The 19,994-nt window shown below is 46.9% G+C and overlaps 1 protein-coding gene across 3 annotated transcripts; it reads left to right on the forward strand.

The window, feature by feature from the left end:
* Nucleotides 1-4,369: 4,369 nt before the first annotated feature.
* On the forward strand, nt 4,370-19,569 carry LOC133262568 (E3 ubiquitin-protein ligase RBBP6-like). 3 transcript variants are annotated; one of them, XM_061441859.1, is made up of 14 exons: nt 4,370-4,471; nt 10,195-10,291; nt 11,666-11,707; nt 12,359-12,395; nt 13,017-13,097; nt 15,060-15,148; nt 15,262-15,358; nt 16,396-16,535; nt 17,094-17,263; nt 18,001-18,104; nt 18,530-18,715; nt 18,796-18,874; nt 18,962-19,019; nt 19,211-19,569. In XM_061441859.1, exons 5-14 carry the CDS (start codon nt 13,050-13,052, stop codon nt 19,299-19,301), a joined length of 1,062 nt encoding a protein of 353 aa, XP_061297843.1. In that variant the 5' UTR covers nt 4,370-4,471; nt 10,195-10,291; nt 11,666-11,707; nt 12,359-12,395; nt 13,017-13,049; the 3' UTR covers nt 19,302-19,569. The 3 variants fall into 3 exon arrangements, with proteins under 3 accessions (XP_061297843.1, XP_061297840.1, XP_061297841.1); XM_061441856.1 differs by lacking the exon at nt 4,370-4,471 and adding an exon at nt 8,545-9,036; XM_061441857.1 differs by lacking the exon at nt 4,370-4,471 and adding an exon at nt 8,545-9,036 and having other exon boundaries at nt 18,962-19,569.
* The last annotated feature ends 425 nt before the right edge of the window (nt 19,570-19,994 follow it).

A 19,994-nucleotide genomic window follows, 5' to 3' on the forward strand; every position in this document is an offset into this window, starting at 1 on the left:
ACCCAGGAGATCATTTTGTCCCTATTAGCTATTTCTGGTCTGAAGGCTTATTCTCAGCTCGTGCCACCGTGCAGGGAGCGTTGCTACACCAGAGAGCTGGCTGTGGGCCGGGATGAGGCCGAAGCATCCCAGTCCTCTTCCTTCCTCACAGCAGCTACTTCCTCTGGGAGTGATGGGAAAGGCAGAAGAGAAGGACTCGCCACAGCATCACGCAGGGGAGGGCAAACGCCTGCTCATTTGGTTACGAAAGCAGAGAGTGACCCTGTGCCCCTGGACAGGAGGTGGCCTCCAGCAAGAACAGGGCAGCCATGGAGGACATCATCCCCCCTGCCAGTCCTGACACTGTGGACAGCGAGGACACTTACCATTCCTCTGAGGCAAGCTGTAGGCAACGATGCCGTGGTCCCTTTACTATTGCTTTGGAAGACTTACCGTAACCCAACTACCAGCACTTTAGTGCAGACTCCCTGAAATGGCGTGAGGCATGGGTCAAGGACCCAGGAAGAGGGGAACTGGAAGGGTAGGGCCGGGACAACGTGCACACTGTCAGCAGAAGGGTCATTGGAAGAGAAACTGCCATCACCTTAGGGCCAAAAACTCTTGCCAGACTCTTCTCATGAACATGGAAACAGCATGAAGGGGACTGGAGACTTCCTCCCCAGCAGAGCCTCTGGTTACAGTACACGGCTCTTCCACAAGGCAGCAATGAGCATGGATGTGGGAGTCTGCAGACTCCAGGACACAGTCCTCCGGCAGTCACCAGCTCTCGGCCAGAGTCCTCCCACACCCAGCAGTGCCCCTCGCTGTTCCTCTCCTCCCCTGCCTGACTCCCTGCCTTTAGTTTCTAATTCCCCCCTACGTGTTGTGTAGCCTGTTGCTATTCCCCCCTTCTCCAAATCTCTCTCTCCCGCTCCCTTCTCCTCTTTCAAGCCTTGCTTTCCCTTCCTGTCTCGCAGCCTGCCTCCCCCGTTCCCCCTGGATTCCCTCCTCGCCAGGCCGTGCTTCCCTCTGCGCTCCATCCTGCTCGCCGCCCTTTGAGCTCTTCTACCCTGGAGGCCTTCGCTGCTCTCTCCCTCTCCGCCTCCTCCCCCCGACCCACACTGCTGCTGCTGCCTCTCCGGCTCGCTCCTGCCCTGCTCCTCCCCGTACTCACTTCCCGCGGCCTCTCCCACCCGCTCTTCCGGCTCCCTCTGGCCTATGCCCAGGGGACGGTGGCCCAGCAGGGCCTGGAAGCAGGAGGAGCGCCCCGGGGCATGCTGGGAGTTGTAGTGCTAGGGCAGGGGCTGCCGGCGGCCATGTTGGTGTTGGGTGTTGCAGCGTCTGCTGGGGCTGCGGCCCAGCTCAGGGGAGGGCCGGGGCCAGGGCCAGGACCAGCGCTGAGGCGAGCGAGCCCCCGGGGAGATGGAGACAGTCCCGCTGTGGGCACAGGCACCGGGCACCCCGACTGCCAGAGCCCCCCGAGCTGCCCCCGCCCGGCCTGCGCCTTGCAGCTGGCCCTGGGCCTGCCCAGGAGGAAAGGGGAGAGCACAGAGAGGCAGAGAAAGAAGGGCCTGGGCTGAAGAGTTTCCCTGGCAGGACGGAGAGCGGGAGCTGTGGTGAGTGCCCGGCCCTTGGGGCCGTGTCTGTGAGACGCGGATTGACTCCACAACTCGGTGAAAGTCGTAAAGCAGGTATGCTTTTCACTCCGCGCTGAGACGCACGGGGATAATTCCTCAAAGTCACGCGTGCCTCAGTGTTGTTTCCCTCTACATTTATTCTCTAAAGTTATATATATTCATAAGGTTGCACAATACCCCTATCATGTCCTATCCCCGCTTCGTATTATAATGAGCTAGAAGGGGCTGCGCAGTGCCCCCTCTGGTCGTGGGCAGGGGTCTCAAGATGGAGTAACTGAGTCTTCCTCCTGTGAGTAGGGGCCTTCAAGATGAAGTAAATGAGTCTTCCTCTTCTTAAACTTTTCACCTTTTAGTCTTCACGTGTGGCCTTAGGGTTTGGTCGGTGTCCCAGCCATAAACCATCTGCTTCTCCCCCTTATCAGTAGATTCAGGCATCTGCTTTTCCTTATCAATAGCTGCTTATCCGTAGAATCAGGCGTCTGCTTTTCCTTGTCGATAGAACCGGGTGTCTGCTTTCCCTTATCAATAGAACCAGGTGTCTTTGTTCTGCTTAGTAGGCATGATAGGTATTTACAACAGGCAATACTTCTGTTTAAGCAAGCAGATTGCTCTAACCCCCTTGTACAACCCCCTTGTACATTGGTCAGCCCTCTGCATCATCTGCCTCTCATCTCTCCAAGCTCCCCGCTCCCTTTTCCCTTGCTGTCGTTTGTTTCTCTTCCCCATACCTCTCTTCTATTACTGTGCTGTCCTCCACGTCCCTCTGTTCTTCAGGTCTTTCTTTCTCTCTCACTCGACCAGCCCCTTCTCGTTCTTGCAGGTCATTCTGTATCCCACTGTCCCTCTCTTTCTCCCTGCATGCTTCTCCTCTTGCTGGCTGTGTCTGCTGCTCCCAGACCCTTCCTCCATCGCTCTGCAGGCCTTCTGATACTTCTCTTTCTTTCTGCATCCCTCTGAGCTGCTCGTTGCTCCTGCACTTCTCTTTCTCTTAGATGTTATTCTTGTTTGTTGCTCTGGTTTTAGAATCACAGAATAGTTAGGGTTGGAAAGGGCCTTAAAATCATCTAGTTCCAACCCCCCTGCCATGGGCAGGAACACCTCACATTAAACCATGTCACCCAAGGCTCTGTCCAGGCTGGCCTTGAACACCTCCGGGGTGGAGCATTCACAAGTTCCTTTGGCACCCTGTGCCAGCGCCTCAGCACCCTCACAGGGAAGAGCTTCTGCCTTATATCTAACCTAAACTTCCCCTGTTTCAGTTTGAACCTGTCACCCCTTGTCCTATCACTCCAGTCCCTGATGAAGAGTTGCTCTCCAGCGTCCTTGTAGCCTCTCTTCAGACGCTGGAAGCTGCTCTGAGGTCTCCCCGCAGCCTTCTCTTCTCCAGGCTGAGCAGCCCCAGTGTTCTCAGCGTGTCTCCATACGGGAGGTGCTTCAGCCCCTCATCATCCTCGTGGCCTCCTCTGGACTTGTTCCAACAGTTCCATGTCCTTTTTATGTTGGGGACACCAGAACTGCACACAGTGCTGAAAGTGGGGTCTCACAGGAGCAGAGTAGAGGGGCAGGATCAGCTCCTTTGCCCTGCTGGTCAGGCTCCTTCAGATGCAGCCCAGGATACAGTTGGCTCTGTGGGCTGCGAGCGCACACTGAAGCCGGCTCATGTTCGTTTTCTCATCGACCAACACCCCCAAGTCCTTCTCCTTGGGCTGCTCTGAATCTCTTCTCTGCTCAACCTGTAGCTGTGCCTGGGGTTGCTCCGTCCCAGGTGCAGGAGCTCGCATTTGGCTTGGTTGAACTTCATGAGGTTGGCATTGGCCAGCTCTCAGGCGTGTCAAGGTCCCTCTGGATGGCATTCCTTCCCTCCAGCGTATTGACCAAACCACGCAGCTTGGTGTTTCTAGCAAGCTCTCCCTGCCCCTATTTACCCACTCGCCTTTCCTCTACCCACCACATCTTGTGGTGATCTCTGTCAATCCCGTAGTCCTTACTTCTCTCTGCCCTGCTCCCTCTCCCTCTGTTTGCCTCTCTTCCTCTTTCCCTACTGCTTCTTTTTCCATCTCTGTGCAGATCCCTACCCTTTTTTTCCCTCTCATGTCCTTCTTTCCCTTTTTCCTGTCTTTCTCTCTGTCCCATTCCCTGTCCCATCCTTTCTTGCTAAGCCTCTCTGTCCAGCTGGCTGTGCCTTCTTTCACTCTTGCTCTGGAATTTTTCTTTCCTCTCTCTTGTCCTGATGCCCAGCAGCTGGTTTTGTCCTCCAGTGCTGCCCTGCTCTCTCTTCCTTCTCTCTCTGTCATTCTGGCCTGCTCTCTCTTCCCATTTTTTTCATTCCTTCATCTTGAGCCTGAAGCCCATCAGGATTTTCTGTTCCGTCACTTTGTCTTGCATTCAGTCCGTGCTCTTGTCTCTCCTTCCCTTAGTTCTGCTGCCTTTCTCTTCTTTCTCCACCTCTGCCCTGCTCCGTCCCTCTCATTTTCTCTCTGTTTCTGTCCTGAATCCCTGTCTTTGCCCTGTCCCCCCCATTTTTGCCTGTCTTTCCCTTTTTCCTGCCTTCCTGTCCCTTTTTCCCTCTCTCTCACCTGTCCTGCTGCCTGTGCTTTTCTTGGAGAATCTGTGTCCCGCTCCCTTTCCTCATCTTTCCCTCTCCATCCCCCGGCCCGGGTGGTGTTGGGATCTGGAGGTTTGCCTGGGACCTGCTGTGAATCCCAGTCAATGTGAAATTGAACTTACCTGAGCTTGCATGAAATCAGACTGATTGCATCTGGTTTTCTTCCCGTCTCCAATTCCAGCTGACTTTGCTGGCAGTAATGATCATGAGACCCTGAGCTGCAAGTATATTGACGGCATCACTCACTTTGGTAATGGGGCGGGTGGTCTGTGGTAAGGCACGTGTACTTGGGTGCTGGTGCTTTCATGAACATTCTCTGGTCTTGCCGCTTCAAAGCTCTTCCTTTTTTTCCAGAAACTTGAAGGCTGCATTTCTTATTCTGGGGTTCACACTGGAGTTGGACCGAACGCGTGGTATAATGGGCTCTGTCAAATGAGAGAGAGAGAGCCCTGCTTTTTTTGTTGATGTTCTCTAATGCTCTGTGAACTTTGGTAAGCAAAGGGAAGAGCGGTTGAAAGAGTCTCTTGAGAGTAACTTGTTCCTATAGCGTGTCTGTCTTCACCTTATGGTGAAGGTTTCTTACAGGAAGTATGATTTTGCTGAGCTATGAGGTTGCCTTGGCTAGGTAAATGTAACAGGCGTTGTCTTCAAAGGTAGTGAAGCTGTAGCAAAACTAGCGTGAAAAGCTAGTTTCTTCCTAGAACGCTGCCTGATAAAATAGTAGCAGGTAAAGGCACTTGCAGTTGGCTTTTCTACGCAGTCTTTGTGCAGAGTTTTTGGTACTTTTGGTAGGGATTGATTTCTGTGAAGGAAGGAGGAATGAGGGGAAAAAATAGTGCAGGCTGTCTGAACGGCTGCTTCACTGCAGGCAGGGTTCGAGTCTTCATGCTAGAACAGGTCGATACTGTAGTTTATAAACAAGGAAGATGAGCTGTCTGTAAGGAAAGCTTCCTCAGAAGTAAGGTTAATTTTGCTAAATTTGGTACTCTGTTACAACTGAGAGATGATTTGGCGGTATTTACATCCCAGCTGTGTGCCAGTGTGTTAACGCAGGCCATGGGGGTCTTTTCAGCGGTACTGCTGGACTGCAGGTGATGTGCCTGGGTGGTACCGAGAGCCTGGGTGAGCCAGCTCTGCCGGCTGTTAAAGCTCAGAGGATGTGACAGAATGGAAACCATCTTTGTAGTGGACCCCGACCATCAAAGGGGCGGATGTGCTGCTGATATCCCAGCAGCCTGGAGACGTGGGGGCTTTCACTGAGAGCCCCGTAAGGATCCTGTTTTCTGCTCCGGTAGAGGGTTTTTGTGCACACTGTCCCAGGAGGCATATTAGCCACGGCTGCTTCTTCGAGATCTCAGAAAAGATGCTGCATGATGCAGGGACTGTGGTGGCACTGCTGGTTTAAGGAGTTTGGTGTTCCCTTTTGCCCCTTGCCTTCCTGTCCCCCAGTACAGTGTGCCCTTTCATGCCAGTGCAACTCCCTGGAGCAGCCCAGTGAGCAGTGAATGGCTTAATCAGGGTGTCAGCATATCCCCCTTGCCCTGTGTGTGCTTTTCTGTGGCTCAGGGCGTAAGTGGAGGAGGTTTGTAGTTGTGCAGCTTTCTCAAACCTGAATCAGGGTAGTGAGCTGCCTTAGAGCATTTGCAACATGCACTGAAAATAGGTGGCCAGGTGCACAAGTCAGAAGTTCTTGGGCTTGTTGCTGAAGCCTCTGTCTCCTGAAATCATGCATCTAAGGATGCAGTTGATTTTTCTGGGGAGAAGCCGGAGGGTTCCCTTGCGCACGTCGATGCTTTTGTTAACCGTGTTTTTCTGCTTTAGGCGTCATCACGCGGGCAGATGTTTGGCTGCATGTAGCCTTCTGACCAGCAGTGGGAGCTCAAGAAACCCTGATGTCTGTCAGCAGCACTGGTGAGCAGCTGGGAATTTCTGCGTGTCCTGCAGCCTGCTGAGCCCCAGCACTGGCAGCTGAGTACCCTGGACTTCCCCCCACTGTCTCCAGTTCACCACAGAATGGCTCGCCCAGTCCCCATAGCCAACCTGACCCACATCACGCAGCAGTCCTATTCAAGTTATGTTTTCAGTGAGAGTCCTTCCGGAGTGATCATTTCCCGGGAGGATAGTGCGATGATGGAGGTAAAGTGTACCCCATGAGCGGAAGGCTTCTGGGCCTCCACAGGGGCAGTGCCTTGGAGGACACCTTTCAGAATGGGGAGAGGAGTAGCGTCTAAAAATTCTTCAACTGGCATGTGCTGTCCAAGGAGAGAGGCTAGGACACAAAATACAGAATTTTGAGAGTAATTCTCTGTTCGTGGCCATGAGGTGTACCAGTCAAATTGGGGCATCCTGAATGTGGCTTTACAGAATCATAGAATTGTTAGGGTTGGAAGTGAACTCTGGAGATCTTGCAGTCCAACCCCTTGCCAAGGCAGGGCCACCCAGAGCAAGTTACACAGGAATGTGTCTGGGTGGTTTTGGAATGTCTCCGGAGAGGGGGACTCCACAGCCCCCCCTGGGCAGCCTGGTCCAGTGCTCTGACCCCCTCAGTGTAAAGAAGTTCTTCCTCATGTTGAGACGGAACTTGTTGTGCTGTAGTTTATGGCCACTGCTCCTCATCCTGCCACTGGGTAGCACTGAGGCTAGGACACAAAATACAGCCTTTCAAGTGTTCAGTGGTTTGACCAGTGCCTACTCAACACACACATATACTGCTGTTTTGCAAAGCAGCTCTAATTGTGTGGCGTTGTCATCCATCTGCTTCTTTCTTGACCGGGACATCCCTGCAACTGGTCTTGCTGCCGTACCTTATCTCTGCTGCGAGGTGAGGGGAGGTTTCACTGAGATGTCAGAGGGGTTGGGCTGCTGCTCTGTTCTGGGTAGTGCAGAGGTATCCTTTCTTCTTCAGAGTTGGGGCTGTTCTTCTCCCCCTTGCAGTGAGCTGGGGTTCTTCAGTTGTGCTGACGGAACCACAGCTATGCAGTTTACAACGTCAAGTATATATACCTGAAGAAAGTTCATACAGCTTCATACTCTAAAGACCAATTGCTACAATAGTTAGGGAGATACTTTCCTGGCAGTCCCTCCTTTTCTTTTGACCATCAGGGTCACACTGTACTATTCACTGTTCAAGGCATAAGTTGAGTTCATAAGGTCACGCAACCCTGAGAACAGACATGCATCGTTACAAAGCAAAACAAGAGAGGGACTACAACAACTCAGCTCCTTTCAGTTCACAGCCCTCTACCTTTGTCAGGAGTCAGGAAGTTAGCCACCCAGATAGGTGTAGTGGAAATCCCTGCCTTACTTCATGGAATATTTTTAAATGAGTCTTTATCTTGTTTCTGCCAGTTTTGTTTTTCTGGTACTGATTCACATAAAACCCCCAGTGGCTATTAGTCAATACTGCACATTCTCTGTAATGCACATACTCTGTCCTGGAGTTCTAAAAGGTGATCTAGAGCTGATTGATTCCGTATTACCATTTGTGATAATGATTTGGTTTCTTCCTGTAGGGCTGTAATGCTGTTTGCGCTTTCAGGAATGGCTTCTTCTAGTTGCCCTGACGTGTTTGCTATATAGCTTGTTCTAGTTTTGCAACCCCTAGCTGTGATACAAAAGCTAGGGGGAATTTAGAGCTACATTCTGCCAGAGGGCTGCAACACTCTTTCCTGTAGCTATCAGTAGTTAAGAGTGATGGATCAGAAGAGATACTGATTCTAACCTGGAGCCTCTCCCAAGTGCCGATGGTTCCTTTGTTACTTTTTAGTCCTTTTCGCCAGAGTTCAAGCAACTGTGGATGTGGGACACTGGGGAAGTCCGTTGGTTGATGGCAATAAACATAAATGGTCACTGGCTGCTTTGACTGAAGTCTGTGATTCTTCAAGATGCACTCAAACAGCTCGTTATGTCCCCTCCCTTTGCTGGCTCTGTGGCACGGGCAGCTGAGCACCACAGTGGGGCTGCATCCGCCCCAGGATGTTTCACCCTGGCTGGATGTTGACGGGAGGGTCGCCATAGTGACAGCGTGGGGATGACAGGATGGTCACTGTCTGAGGTCAGGCTGGGGTGACAGCAGGGACAGGAGCAGCTCAGGGCGGTGACCGGCCCAGGTGTGATGGGTCCCCCTCCCCTTGGGGTTCTTGGACCTGCACGTGACACGGGCCTTTTGTCACAATGCGCTGGGTTGCCTGGGTGCGCTGTGTTGTCGCACCTGGTGAAGGCTGGGGCAGAGGTGCTTGAGTCGCCATAGAGGTTGGTCAGGCCTCAGAGTGCTGCATGCGGGAGAGGACACTGAGGCCAAGCTAGGGCTTTGAGGAGGACGGGGGCAGGTGCCGACATCACGGCACAGCTCACTTGCTGAGGGCCATAGCCTGGAGCTGTTAAGGTGGCAAAGCCAGGGCCTCACTACGCCACGATGGAGGCCTGAGGCTCTGTCCGCAGAGGCTGCCTGATGTGTCAGGGCCTGGCTGTGGCAGAGTGCTGCAGGCTCTGAACGCCGTTGGCCAGCGCAAGCTCAGCCCGTGCTGCTCAGCCCAGTCCCCTCGGTGGGCTTTGCCGCGTGCCCTCACCTTGGTAGAGGCTGCAAGGCCTCTATCTGTCATTTGCCGAGCTAGACCCGGTAGTGGAGCAGGCACTGCCTGGCCCCGACCATGTCTTGCATCCACTACAAGTTCTTCTCCAAGCTGAACTATGATATGGTCACCTTCAGTGGCCTCGACATCTCCCTTTGCGACCTCAAGTGCAAGATCATGCGCAAGGAGAAGCTGAAGGCAGCCAACTGTGATCTGCAGATCAGCAATGCCCAGACCAAAGAAGGTACGTGTTCGCAGCATGGGCAGGGCTTTGGGGATGTCCTGGCTGGCAGCGTTGCAGACCACCCCATGATGGCCGCAGCCAGCAGAAGCCGCATCCTGCCTTCTGTGGCTCATCGCCACATAGCACGAGTGAGCCTGGGGCCCATCCCACCAGGTGGCAGGAGCACCAAGAGGGTAAGCAGTGCCAGGGATTAAGTGGGGTGGTGTCATGAAATCTGATTTAGCATCCTGCTGGCTACACCAGTTTGCCAAATGTGTGCACGGAGTCACGGTGTCCAGAAGAGAGCCCCGAGCTTTCTAAAGCCCTGAGGGGAGCCTAGGTGAAGCTAGATCTAGCCTTAGTCTCCGGCTTGGTCAGTGGTTTATGTCTAATGGAGTGTCAGAAAAGAAAATCAAGGTAGAATCAAGCTAAAATGATTTGCATAGAAACCAAAGATGAAAAAAAGGAGACCCTCCCACTGAGACACAAAGTTCAGAGTGGACCCCCTGGCTTTGTAAACTCCTGATGGAGCCTAGGTGTGGCTGGATCTAGTCTTAGTATCAGACTTGATCAAGCAAATGTAAAGCACTGAGCAGATGAGAAGTGTGGCTTTGGGTGGATTAAGCTCCAAGAAACAGACAAAGGTGGCGGGCTCTCTTCTGCATTCTTTCACTCTGGAGCACCAGCAGCAGAAGTGACTCAGTTAACAGTGGCGAAAGCAGTGGATCTGAATTTTCATGCTTTCACTAATGCCTGGCTTGTTTCAGAGCAAGCTAGGCAGACCTTCGAACCTGGTTTATGCAGGTGAGACTTTGTAGTGGTTTGTTTTTCTCCAGCGATCTATCAGTTTTGTAGCCTAATCGAAGCAAAAGCAACTTCAGTTAGTTAGCCTGCTAACTGTCTTAGCAGGCTGTCCTGTAGTGACCTCTGCGACCATTTTGCTGTTGGCATTCAAACTGTTTTCAAAAAAGGAAAAAGATTTAGCTGCTGGTGTTCCGTTATCAAACCTGAGAATGTCTTGAAAGGTACTGTTAGTGTGTTCAGGCAATGAAAGCACGACGTTACATACAAAATTTGGCTTCTGTATCTGTAAAGGCCTTCTCTGAAGCGCTGTGTAGTTAAGTATGTATTAATACATGTCCTTTTGAATGTCTTTTTCTGTACTTCTGTTGGTTTCAGAATACACAGAAGACGCCCTGATTCCTAAAAACTCATTGGTAATTGTTAAAAGAATCCCTGCCGGAGGAGTTAAAGCTGGCAGCAAAACAGATGTCACGTAAGTGTCCACACAGCATTGCATTCTTGGCTGTTGGTTTCAGTGTGTGAACTGTTTCAATGCATATGAGGCATTCAGATTGTTTCTTTCTTGTTAAAGGTTCCGTTAGTTTTTGTTGTCACTGAGTAGATTTTTAATGTGTCGGTCCCAAAGCAGACTTACGCTTTTAGGCCTGCTGGGATATGGGGTTCAAACTCCAACAATGGAAACTTTTAAAATGATTCTATAGGGTTTGTTCTTGGGGTTAATTTTTCTGAGAGCCAAGTTGTAGGTCCTGTTTTGTCTGCGTGGAGAGATTCCTTGTTATATGTGTTTGCTTTTATGGCTTTTATAGCGAAAACAGTTCTGCAGTGTAGTGTAAACTTAAAACCTGCTCCTGTCTCTGAAGAGTCTGATTCTTAGTGTTTGACTTTTTGTTGCACTTGGGGGAGAGGGACAGGATACGTCAGGTATTCTCATGCCCCAGATGCGTGGGGTTTGCATACTAGCCATGGAGGAAAGACCGACGCTTGCCAGCTGGCAAAGCATGCAAACAAGAAGTTCCATTCAAAAGTGATTCCTATTAAGTTTCCCAAAGCCGGTATCTGTTTTGGGCAAGAGAAAAAGAACAGTCTCATAAAGTGTATTGCCTCTTGTGCAAGTACAATGAAGGAATAGGTAATCCTTTCCAAACCTGAAACCCAATAAGCAACTTAGCACATTACCAAAAGTTGGTAGCTATCCTCCTAAGGCTGTTTTTACCCTAAGCTGATAGGCGTGTGGATGGCACCCTTTCCTCATATTGTAGTGCTGCCGTAAAAGGAGAGGCTAGATGCTGCTAGCACCAAAGATCAAATACATACCTGTATGTGGGGCTAAGGAAAGAACGGCACTGCTCTTCTAGCACTGAAAATGTATCAGGCAGATCAGCTTTCTATTCCTTCAGCTGGAAACAGCGCAGAGACCGCTGGTAGAGTGCTTAATGCCTGGGCAAGTTGAAAGTCTGATGGAATGGTGGAGAGGCATTTAAAAACTTGCCTTGTTACTTGCCTTGTAGTCTGTTCTTCAAGGTAAATGGATGAAACAACCATTGTGTCCCAATCTAAAGTACTTACTTCCCTTTGGGAAGTAGGTGGATGTAAACAGGAGCCTTACTGTTTGTACCTGAATTCCAGAGCAGCCTTTGAATTGCCTCTGCTCCTGGGACACTTTGGATGATGTGTGAATTGTTTGTTAACTGTATCAAGGTTGCATCTCTGACTCATGATAGATAGATGCAGGTCAGTGAGTATGTGGAATTGCAGCAAGTTTTCAGATGGAATAAGTATTTCTTAAAATACTGCAGCATTATTGTAAAGCAAATTCTGGCAGCTAAGACTTTTTTTTGGGTCACAGGGCTCCTCAGTCACGCAAAATCCCAGGAGCAGCTTCTTTCAGGTGACATTTCTACTACTATTTTTAGTCAATAAAGCATATGTAACATGTCTAGTACTTTGGCACTTCCACGGCTAAGCATGGTAGATACCTGAACACAGTGCTTGGGCTTCCACAAAGAAACACTGTTCTAAAGACTAAGCTGCTGACAGTTTTGTTATTTCTTTGTCAGATGACTGATTTGTTTTCACTGAAGTAAACTTGCCTTTGAAGTGTTGGGACTATCACTGTTCTGCCATAGAAACTAAAGTACTGTATGTGACACCTGTTTGTAATCCTAGGGATGTACAGATTGCCTGAAGTTACGTTGATAGTTTGAGGGTTGATTATTTAAGAACACAAAGCTGTAGTACAGACTTGATATATTTGATACTTATGTGGCAGAGAAAATATCTGAGGACTTTCTCTTGCACTGTTGTGTTCTGTATCTGTAAGGCTGACTTCTGACAAAGTAGAAATGGGATTTTGGAGGTTTTTTTAGTTGCACTGAATGACCAAGAGATAACAGTTTGTGTATACAAATAAATTTCCATATTCACTGTACTGTCGGAACATAATGTTTTGATGTTCGGGTTTTATAGTTGATTTTCGGTGCTTTCTGTTGGGTGCAAGTGCTTTATTTGAAGTTCTGATCACCTTTCTGTCTCCTCCTAGAAGCGGAACTGAGCCAGCGAGCAGAACATCAGAAGCAGTATGTAAAAACCCAATCTCACCCTTTTTTCTACACACTGCGCTGAATTCTAAACAGTGTAGCCTTGTATTAATTTTCCAAACATTAACTTCATCTATCTTCCAGTAAAACATAGTCCAGACTGTAATTCAGATGTTCAGATTGGTGTTTGGGTTTGGTGGGGTATGGTGAGTTTGGCATCTTTGCAGTTTTTGAGAAGAAGGGCAGAGTTCATGTTTCAGGGCTGCTTTTTATCTTGACAGGCAGCTACTGTGTTCATCAAAGCATAACTGTGTAAGTGCATGTTGAAATGATGAGACATTAACTGACTAACTTACAAACTACACTGCAAGCAAGCTTCCTGTAGTGATGCTTCCTTCTCAAATAAACTTCAGCATTTTTCACAAGGGCCCCTCTCTGAGATATTCTGGAGCAGTAAGTCCATCTCAAGCGAGTTGGTTAGTTTAGTTTCGTCTTATTAACCACATATAGGCACTTTTCAGCTGTCACAGGTTTGGACTTTATTCTGAACAAATACAAATTACAGTAGGTTGGAAATGCCTCTTTCAGTGACACGCAGAGGATATAGTGCAGATTTTCAGACTGCAGTAGAGGTTAACTCTTGCTATGTTTTGATTATAGAACTTGAATACGCATTTATTTTTTGCTGAACAAATGAAGGATGAGTCTTCTGCATCTGTTTCTCTGGCCCAGCTTTCAAAGGTGTGTGTATATATATATATATATATATATAGTTGTAAAATACTTAAAAATAAGTGTTTCCTTCATACTTTTAAGCCTTACTTGCAGTCTGTGGATGGATAACAGTTGTAATGTGAACAAAACTTTAATTTTTAATAAAGTATTTAGTTTAACTTTAAAAAGTATGTCTAATTCGATACTGTGCTGTAAGGAGTACTTGCCAGTTTGGGAAGACAGAATGGGAGTACCTTCTCAGCCTCAATATAGCATCGCAGCGTTACTCATCTTCAGGACATAAAGCAGCAGTACCTCAGAAGCTGTTTCCTATGTTTCATTAATTTTGTGTTGGAATCTAACAGCATTTTTACAAAAGAATTGGATTGGCTGTATGGTATGGACATTTCAGGGCAGTTTGCAACAGCTGAAGTAGAAGTGTTTCTGGAACTTGGGCAATGGCATGGCTGGTTTAGAATTTCTAGTCATTAGAGGCCTAGAAGCATTCTTTGAATACTGCACAGTCTCGTAAATTCCAGCCTCTGGACAGTGGAGAACACAGTCAAATTTGTTTGAATGCAGACTGTCAGTAGTGTAAATTGTGTACTTGATTGTTTAGAGGAATACACCAGTGTGTATCTACGGTGTGTTAGCAGATGTGACCACCTGAAAATGTTGCAATGGCCTGTTTTGGGATGGAACTGCTTGCTCTTTTGGCTCAACACTGTGTAACTTTGGCAAGACACTAATGACTGCCCTTTGTGAAAAAGCGTAGTGCTAGGCAATTAAATGAAAAAGATGGGAGCTAGTTCTTTCTCCTAAGAAGAGAGGCAGGAGTTCATTTCTAAGAACGAGAGGGCTTCCCACCGGCAGCATCTTCCCTCTCTCACTGAAGGAATGAGATTTTGTGCCTTTGGCTGTCCCTGCATGTGTCCTTTGTTCTGTAAACCCATGTGAAGTTTTACTCTCAAATGTGAAAAACTGTCCAAGTGGTGCGCACATTGAATCTTTTGAGAAACGCGTGAACAACACATAAAAGCAGCTCAAACCTGTTACTTACTCGAAACACATTGTTCAGGCTGGCTTAGCACAGGGGCAGTGTGCTGTGAAATATTTTTGGTTTTATTATTACAGTGCAGTAAATGCCATAGTTGAATTTTGGTCCAGATCATTTACAGTCACTCCCTTAGACCTTTCTTGTATATGGACTAGTGTGTAATAAAAACATCAGAAAAATCAGCTGGCTTCAAGATCTAGTTCTGCACATGGGTGGTATTACAATATGTCCATTAAAAGGACACAGTCCCCTGGAAAAGTCTGCAGGTTGTGCTCTCTGTAGTTAAGTCCCTCAGTAGGAAGAAGTGAGTAGGGGGGGGGAAATGCAGTTTGGATTGCCTACAGGACACGATGGTCACATTTCTACTGAAAAGAACCTTGTGTCTTGCTGAGGGATCAGGAAGATTCCTTTCAGTGCTTTTGTGTCTGATGCTGAATTTCAGCAAGCAAAAACTACAGGCCTGACACTAACATTGTGTGTTCTTTTTAGTGCTGCAAAGTGTAAATAATATAACTTGCAGAAATCTTTCTCAATTAAATGCACAGTAGCTGTCTTCTCCTTCAAATGGGCTGGAGCTTCAAAACCAGTTGAAAACTGCTGCTAGTGTCATTTCTTTTACTCACCACTTGGCTGAATCCACTTGGAAGAAAAGTGGATCGGTTACACAAGTCTATGTCAAGCCTAAGGTTTTGAGTGCCCAAGAATGCTCTTTTCAAGTAGGCTAGCAGGCACATAAGCGTCACGTACAAGCACAAAGTCTCCCCAGCGCGCTCTCAGGACAACTGTGTTTGTTTTATAGAAGCATGTGTTTTCAGGCAACATCAGCTAGCATTGTGGTGCGCTTTACAGGGTTGAGCAAGTGGTGTTGTCTTTGCCTGGGTGAGCTTGCCTGTGTTTCTAACGTGTGTGTCAAATAATTCCGTGTTAAACAGACTGCCAACCTGGCTGAAGCCAATGCTTCTGAAGAAGATAAAATAAAAGCCATGATGATACAGTCTTTCCGTGAATATGGTCCAGTCAAGTAAGTGTTGATAATGTCAAATCAGTTCTTTGATGATTATGGAAAAATTGTGTAGATGTTTGTTTTAACAGGAGAGACACATGCATACCTTTTTCTTCCTGAAACCTTTCTAGTCACACAAAGAAGCCCTTGGGTACACCTCCACCATCATATGTTTGCTTTTGCTGCGGAAAACCTGGCCACTATAGAAAGGACTGCCCAAGAAATGGGGTAAGATTTTGGGGGCTTCCGGGGTTACTTTCTGACCTTGTTTAATTTCTGACCTTGGGAGTCAAGTAACAAATAGAGGAATAATCGTATTAAGAACTGTTTCTCTCGAGGTGAAATACAGAGGTTACATGGCAATGCTGAAAAGCCCTTCAAAGTTCAAGGGAAAGCCGGGATTATAAATGTAATTTTTTCTTTTTTCTAAGCCACAGACCTGAAATAAGTCCATAGATCTTTTTGTCTGTGAATTTACATGCATATTTTGGTGTATTTCAATATTCCTGGAAATGTTTCTGTTTTAACTCTTTTAATGACAGTTCACGTTTTCAGGATTTTGTACGAAACCAAGATGTTTCTGTTGACCCCATCTATTGAATATTTGTGTGTTTTACTGACACAAGTCTCTGGTTGAGTGTTCATGCCCTTTAACATTGGTCACTGAATGTATACGCGTGAGGTATGAATTCAAGCTTCATCTATAGCTGGTGAATAGATGTTTCTCCAGTGGCTGACCCTGACTTAAGCTTTCCCTCTGAACTGTGCTTTAGGGGGGGAGGGAGGCAGGTTTGTGTCTCTTCTCCCAGTGCATCATGAGGTAAGGGATATTTCACCCTTAAGAAACCTGTTGTTAAGCCAAAGAATGTCGACTCAGATCAAAACTCTGCTTAAGGCTTTCACAGAATCAGAGAACCACCTAGGTTGGAAGGGATGCATCAAGTCCAACTGATACTTCAGGACTGCCAAATCCATCACGAACCATGTCACTAAGGGCCTCACGTACGTGTTCTTTTGAACACTTCAGGGAACAGTGATTCCACCACTTCCCTGAGAAGCTTCTTAGCTTCTTAGGAACGATAGGTGACTTAGGAACGATAGGTGACCTAGGAACACCCTAGGAAAAGAAGTGTTTCAGTTGAACAACCTTCACGCTGGGTAGAAGGAGAGGATTTAAAGGCTTTTGCTTCTTACAGTCATCACTGAACTGTCATTTTAAGTGTAGGTCTTAAGATGAGGTATGTCTGCATTTCTGTGCTTAACAGGACAAAAATGTTGAGTCTGTTCCCAGACTGAAAAGGAGCACAGGAATTCCAAGGAGTTTCATGATAGAGGTGAAAGATCCCAACACAAAGGGTGCAATGCTGACAAACACTGGAAAATATGCAATACCGATTATTAATGCGTAAGTATGGAATTAATTGGACTGACCAAAAAGCGAATGAGAGAAAGCATGCGTAAACATCTGAGTGGCCATGCAACCAAGTTGGACTGCATCTGTAATTACGGGAGAGGAAGCGCAGTCATTGCATTTTAACCTTAAAACCTGTGATACTTGCTCATCTGAAAAGAGGGTGGTCATTCATATTTGTCATGCCCCTGGAAGCTGGTTCAGGTTGTGGTGCACCAAGGATCTGTATTTCTGCAAAAAGCTTCAGTAGTGGTGACAGGGGACTCGTTCTCTTTGAGAGGTCATTTTGCTTCTGGTTTATGTTTCAAACGTTTCTTACAAAAATTTAACCAACAGCTGTTGGATTGAGATTTCATCCGCCTCCGAGTTTTTATTTTACAGAGTTACGGCTATAGGAAAGTAGTTTCAGGTCAGTGCCTACAGTTCAGAAGGCTAGTGTGGAATGAGAAGAATTCTGTCTAGTATCTTCTTTTGATAAAATGCAAGGCTTGGAAAAGTATTCCTTTACCCATCTTTAAATTTGTTCTTTTTCCTTCCCCACACGTCCTTCAGGGAAGCTTATGCTAGAGGAAAGAGGGAAAGACCTCCATTTTTACCAAAGGAGCCATCCTCCTCCTCTTCTGACGGTCCTGCTCCGGATGAGCTGTTATGTCTCATTTGTAAAGATATAATGACTGATGCAGCTATTCTTCCCTGCTGTGGAAGCAGTTATTGTGACGAATGTAAGTGTTATTCCCATGTTGTTAATTGAAAACATCACATCTGATCTTCTGAAAGCAAAAACAGCAGATAACAAAATTGCTTTGTTACCTGTTCTAATGAAAACCTAAGTATACCCTGACTAGGAAAGGACTCATCTCGTATAAAGTAAAAAAACAAAAACCAAAAGGCAGAAAACTTGCTTCTCTTTCTACAGATCCGGTTGCATCCTCTTTACATGCAGAGGAGTGCCTAGCTGTGCAGGTGATTACAGTATTAGCTATCAAATATTTGTCCACAGCCCTTTCTCTCATACAAAATTATACAGCCACCTCTGGTGACTGACTGTGGTCTGCAACAAACGGATAGTTAGGCATTTAATCCGCATTCTTCTCCACGGGAGAGCTGGTTCAAACCTTCAGAACTCAGGCCTACCAACGCTTGTTTTTGAGATGCACTTTGTTCATTAACTTTGGGGTCAATGACTTCTTGCTGTAGTGGACAGTGGAAAAAGGATGAGTTGAATCATGAAGACACAGCCTACACTCCATCTTCAAATATTACAACAGTGAAATGTCAAAACTGTGTAACTATTTGCTGCGTACTAGAAATCTTTTACACTCTTGAACATTTGTAGCTTCATGCTATACACTCAAGACCACATTCACCCATGAATCATATACGTGTTTTGATTAGACCCAACAACTTTCCTTAGTTTGGCTGAAAACTGTTGTATTGTGATTATACTAATTATGCACAGGTATTAGAACGGCGTTGCTGGAGTCTGAGGAATACACATGCCCAGCGTGTCATCAGACAGATGTTTCTCCTGATGCTTTAGTTGCCAACCAGAGCCTACGCCAGGTAGTGTGATGACTTTTACATCAGTCGTACAAAGAGCTTGTAAGGAGCTGAGAGAGAAGACAATATTACTGTAATATTAATTTAGCCTTAAGCAAGGCCAAATTGAAAAAGGCTAAATGTACTTTTCAAGCACATTTATCTCTGACAGCTCTTTAGAGACCATCTGGCAAATTCAGGCCACACTTCTGTTTAACACAGTCACCTCACTTTCAAATTCGGTGTTAACACTGAAGTATTTTAAATACAGATACCCTGAGTTAACCATGATTGACATGAGTGTTTAATGTGGTGTGTTTATGTAGCTGTGGTTGAATGCCTTGGATTGCATTTCCAGGAATACACAAGTAATTTTACTCCGTGGAGGTTTTGTTGGTGTATCTGCTGAAGTTTCAGATTACCTTTATAAAATGTTCCTCTGCCTCTAGGCTGTGAACACCTTCAGAAATGGAGCTGGCTACACAAAAAGGCTCCGTAAGCAGATTCAGCAGCAGCAGCCGGAGCCACCACCTCCAGCACCACTCACGACAGGTATCCCTCCTGCTGCTTTGGTGACTGCCGCTGAACTGCCTCAATCTTCCTCTCTGTCAATCAGCAGGTTGTTGGAAGAGAAGGTAAGCTTTATTTCCACATGTGCAGTGACTCCAGGATTTCAGTAGAGCTTGTTTTCCAGCTGTTTGCATTTATTCACAAGGGCTGTCAAGTTCCTGTACGAAGACAACTAGCACTACCAAGTCTTCTGGGCTGCCAAGGGCAATCAGTACCCACAACTGGTAAGTAATGACAGCTTTAGAACTTCTGTTAAAAAATTACCTTCAGATAAGCTGAATGGGCTTTTTTTCTTCTCCCCTCTCCAAAAGGTCCTCCGAGGGCAGACAGTACCATCCGCTCACCAGGTGCCAGAACAAGCTGTGGACTGTAAGTACGCTATAGAAATTCAGTACATAACTACTTGCAACCTAGGCTGTAAGGTATGACTTACACAACAGCTGATCGATAATCAAATAAGCATGCACAGAGAGCTGCGGGGAATACAATTGGTAACTGATTTTTAAATGGCTCAGTTTGAATTGGCTGTAAGAAAGGGGATACTGCGTGCTTGCAGTAAGATTATTTCAACTAAAACTCTGGTACATGATTAAAAGGAAGACTGAAAGAAGGATGCTTTTTGAGAAAACCATAAGTACATATAAAAATTAAACACGATTAAAGAATCAGATGGAAAGCTTTGGATTACTGGCTGAGTAGGGCTGAAGAAATGGGGTTTTCAGTAGAAATCATCGTCCAACATTCTTGTTTTAACAACATAGTTGATACTGATTGAGGCAGTTATTGGGAAAATCAGTGCTGTCGTTTTATGACAATTCTGAATTTTTTCCACTGAGGCATCTCAAACGGCCAAGCTGCTTTCTCTCAGGTGGAGAGAGAAGAGCCTGTTTCTGTGTCATGTTAGTCCTTCCGTTTGGTGTAGATTGTTATAGATAGCTTTTCTATATAGAAACTTCTATATAGATAACTTGCACTTCACAAGAATTTATAACAGAATAAGTAGCTTTTGTTTCTACAAGAAATTTTACTTTATCGTTCCCCAACCTAACTGTAGCCAGGGGCTCTGCTGGGGAGGGTTTCGAATCTTCCCCCGCTCCTCCTCAATCTTCATCTAAAGTATGTCAGGGCAGGCCCTGACATTCCACTAAATCTCCGGTGTTTATTTTGTCTCTGAGGGCATTCTCTCTGCCAGTGCTCCCTCTGCTTACAGACTACACTCTGATCATTCTCTCTTCCAGCGCTCCCTCTGCTTACAGACTGCACTCTGATCATTCTCCAAGTGCAACCCGTGCAGTCTGTTCACAAGCCTTTCCATGTAATCCTTCTTTCTGACCCTTTCCTCCC

This window comes from Pezoporus flaviventris, unplaced genomic scaffold (assembly GCF_033815535.1).
Source record: "Pezoporus flaviventris isolate CSIRO_AGI_PZ_B2104156 unplaced genomic scaffold, CSIRO_AGI_Pfla_v1 ptg000213l, whole genome shotgun sequence".
Lineage (NCBI taxonomy): Eukaryota > Metazoa > Chordata > Aves > Psittaciformes > Psittacidae > Pezoporus > Pezoporus flaviventris.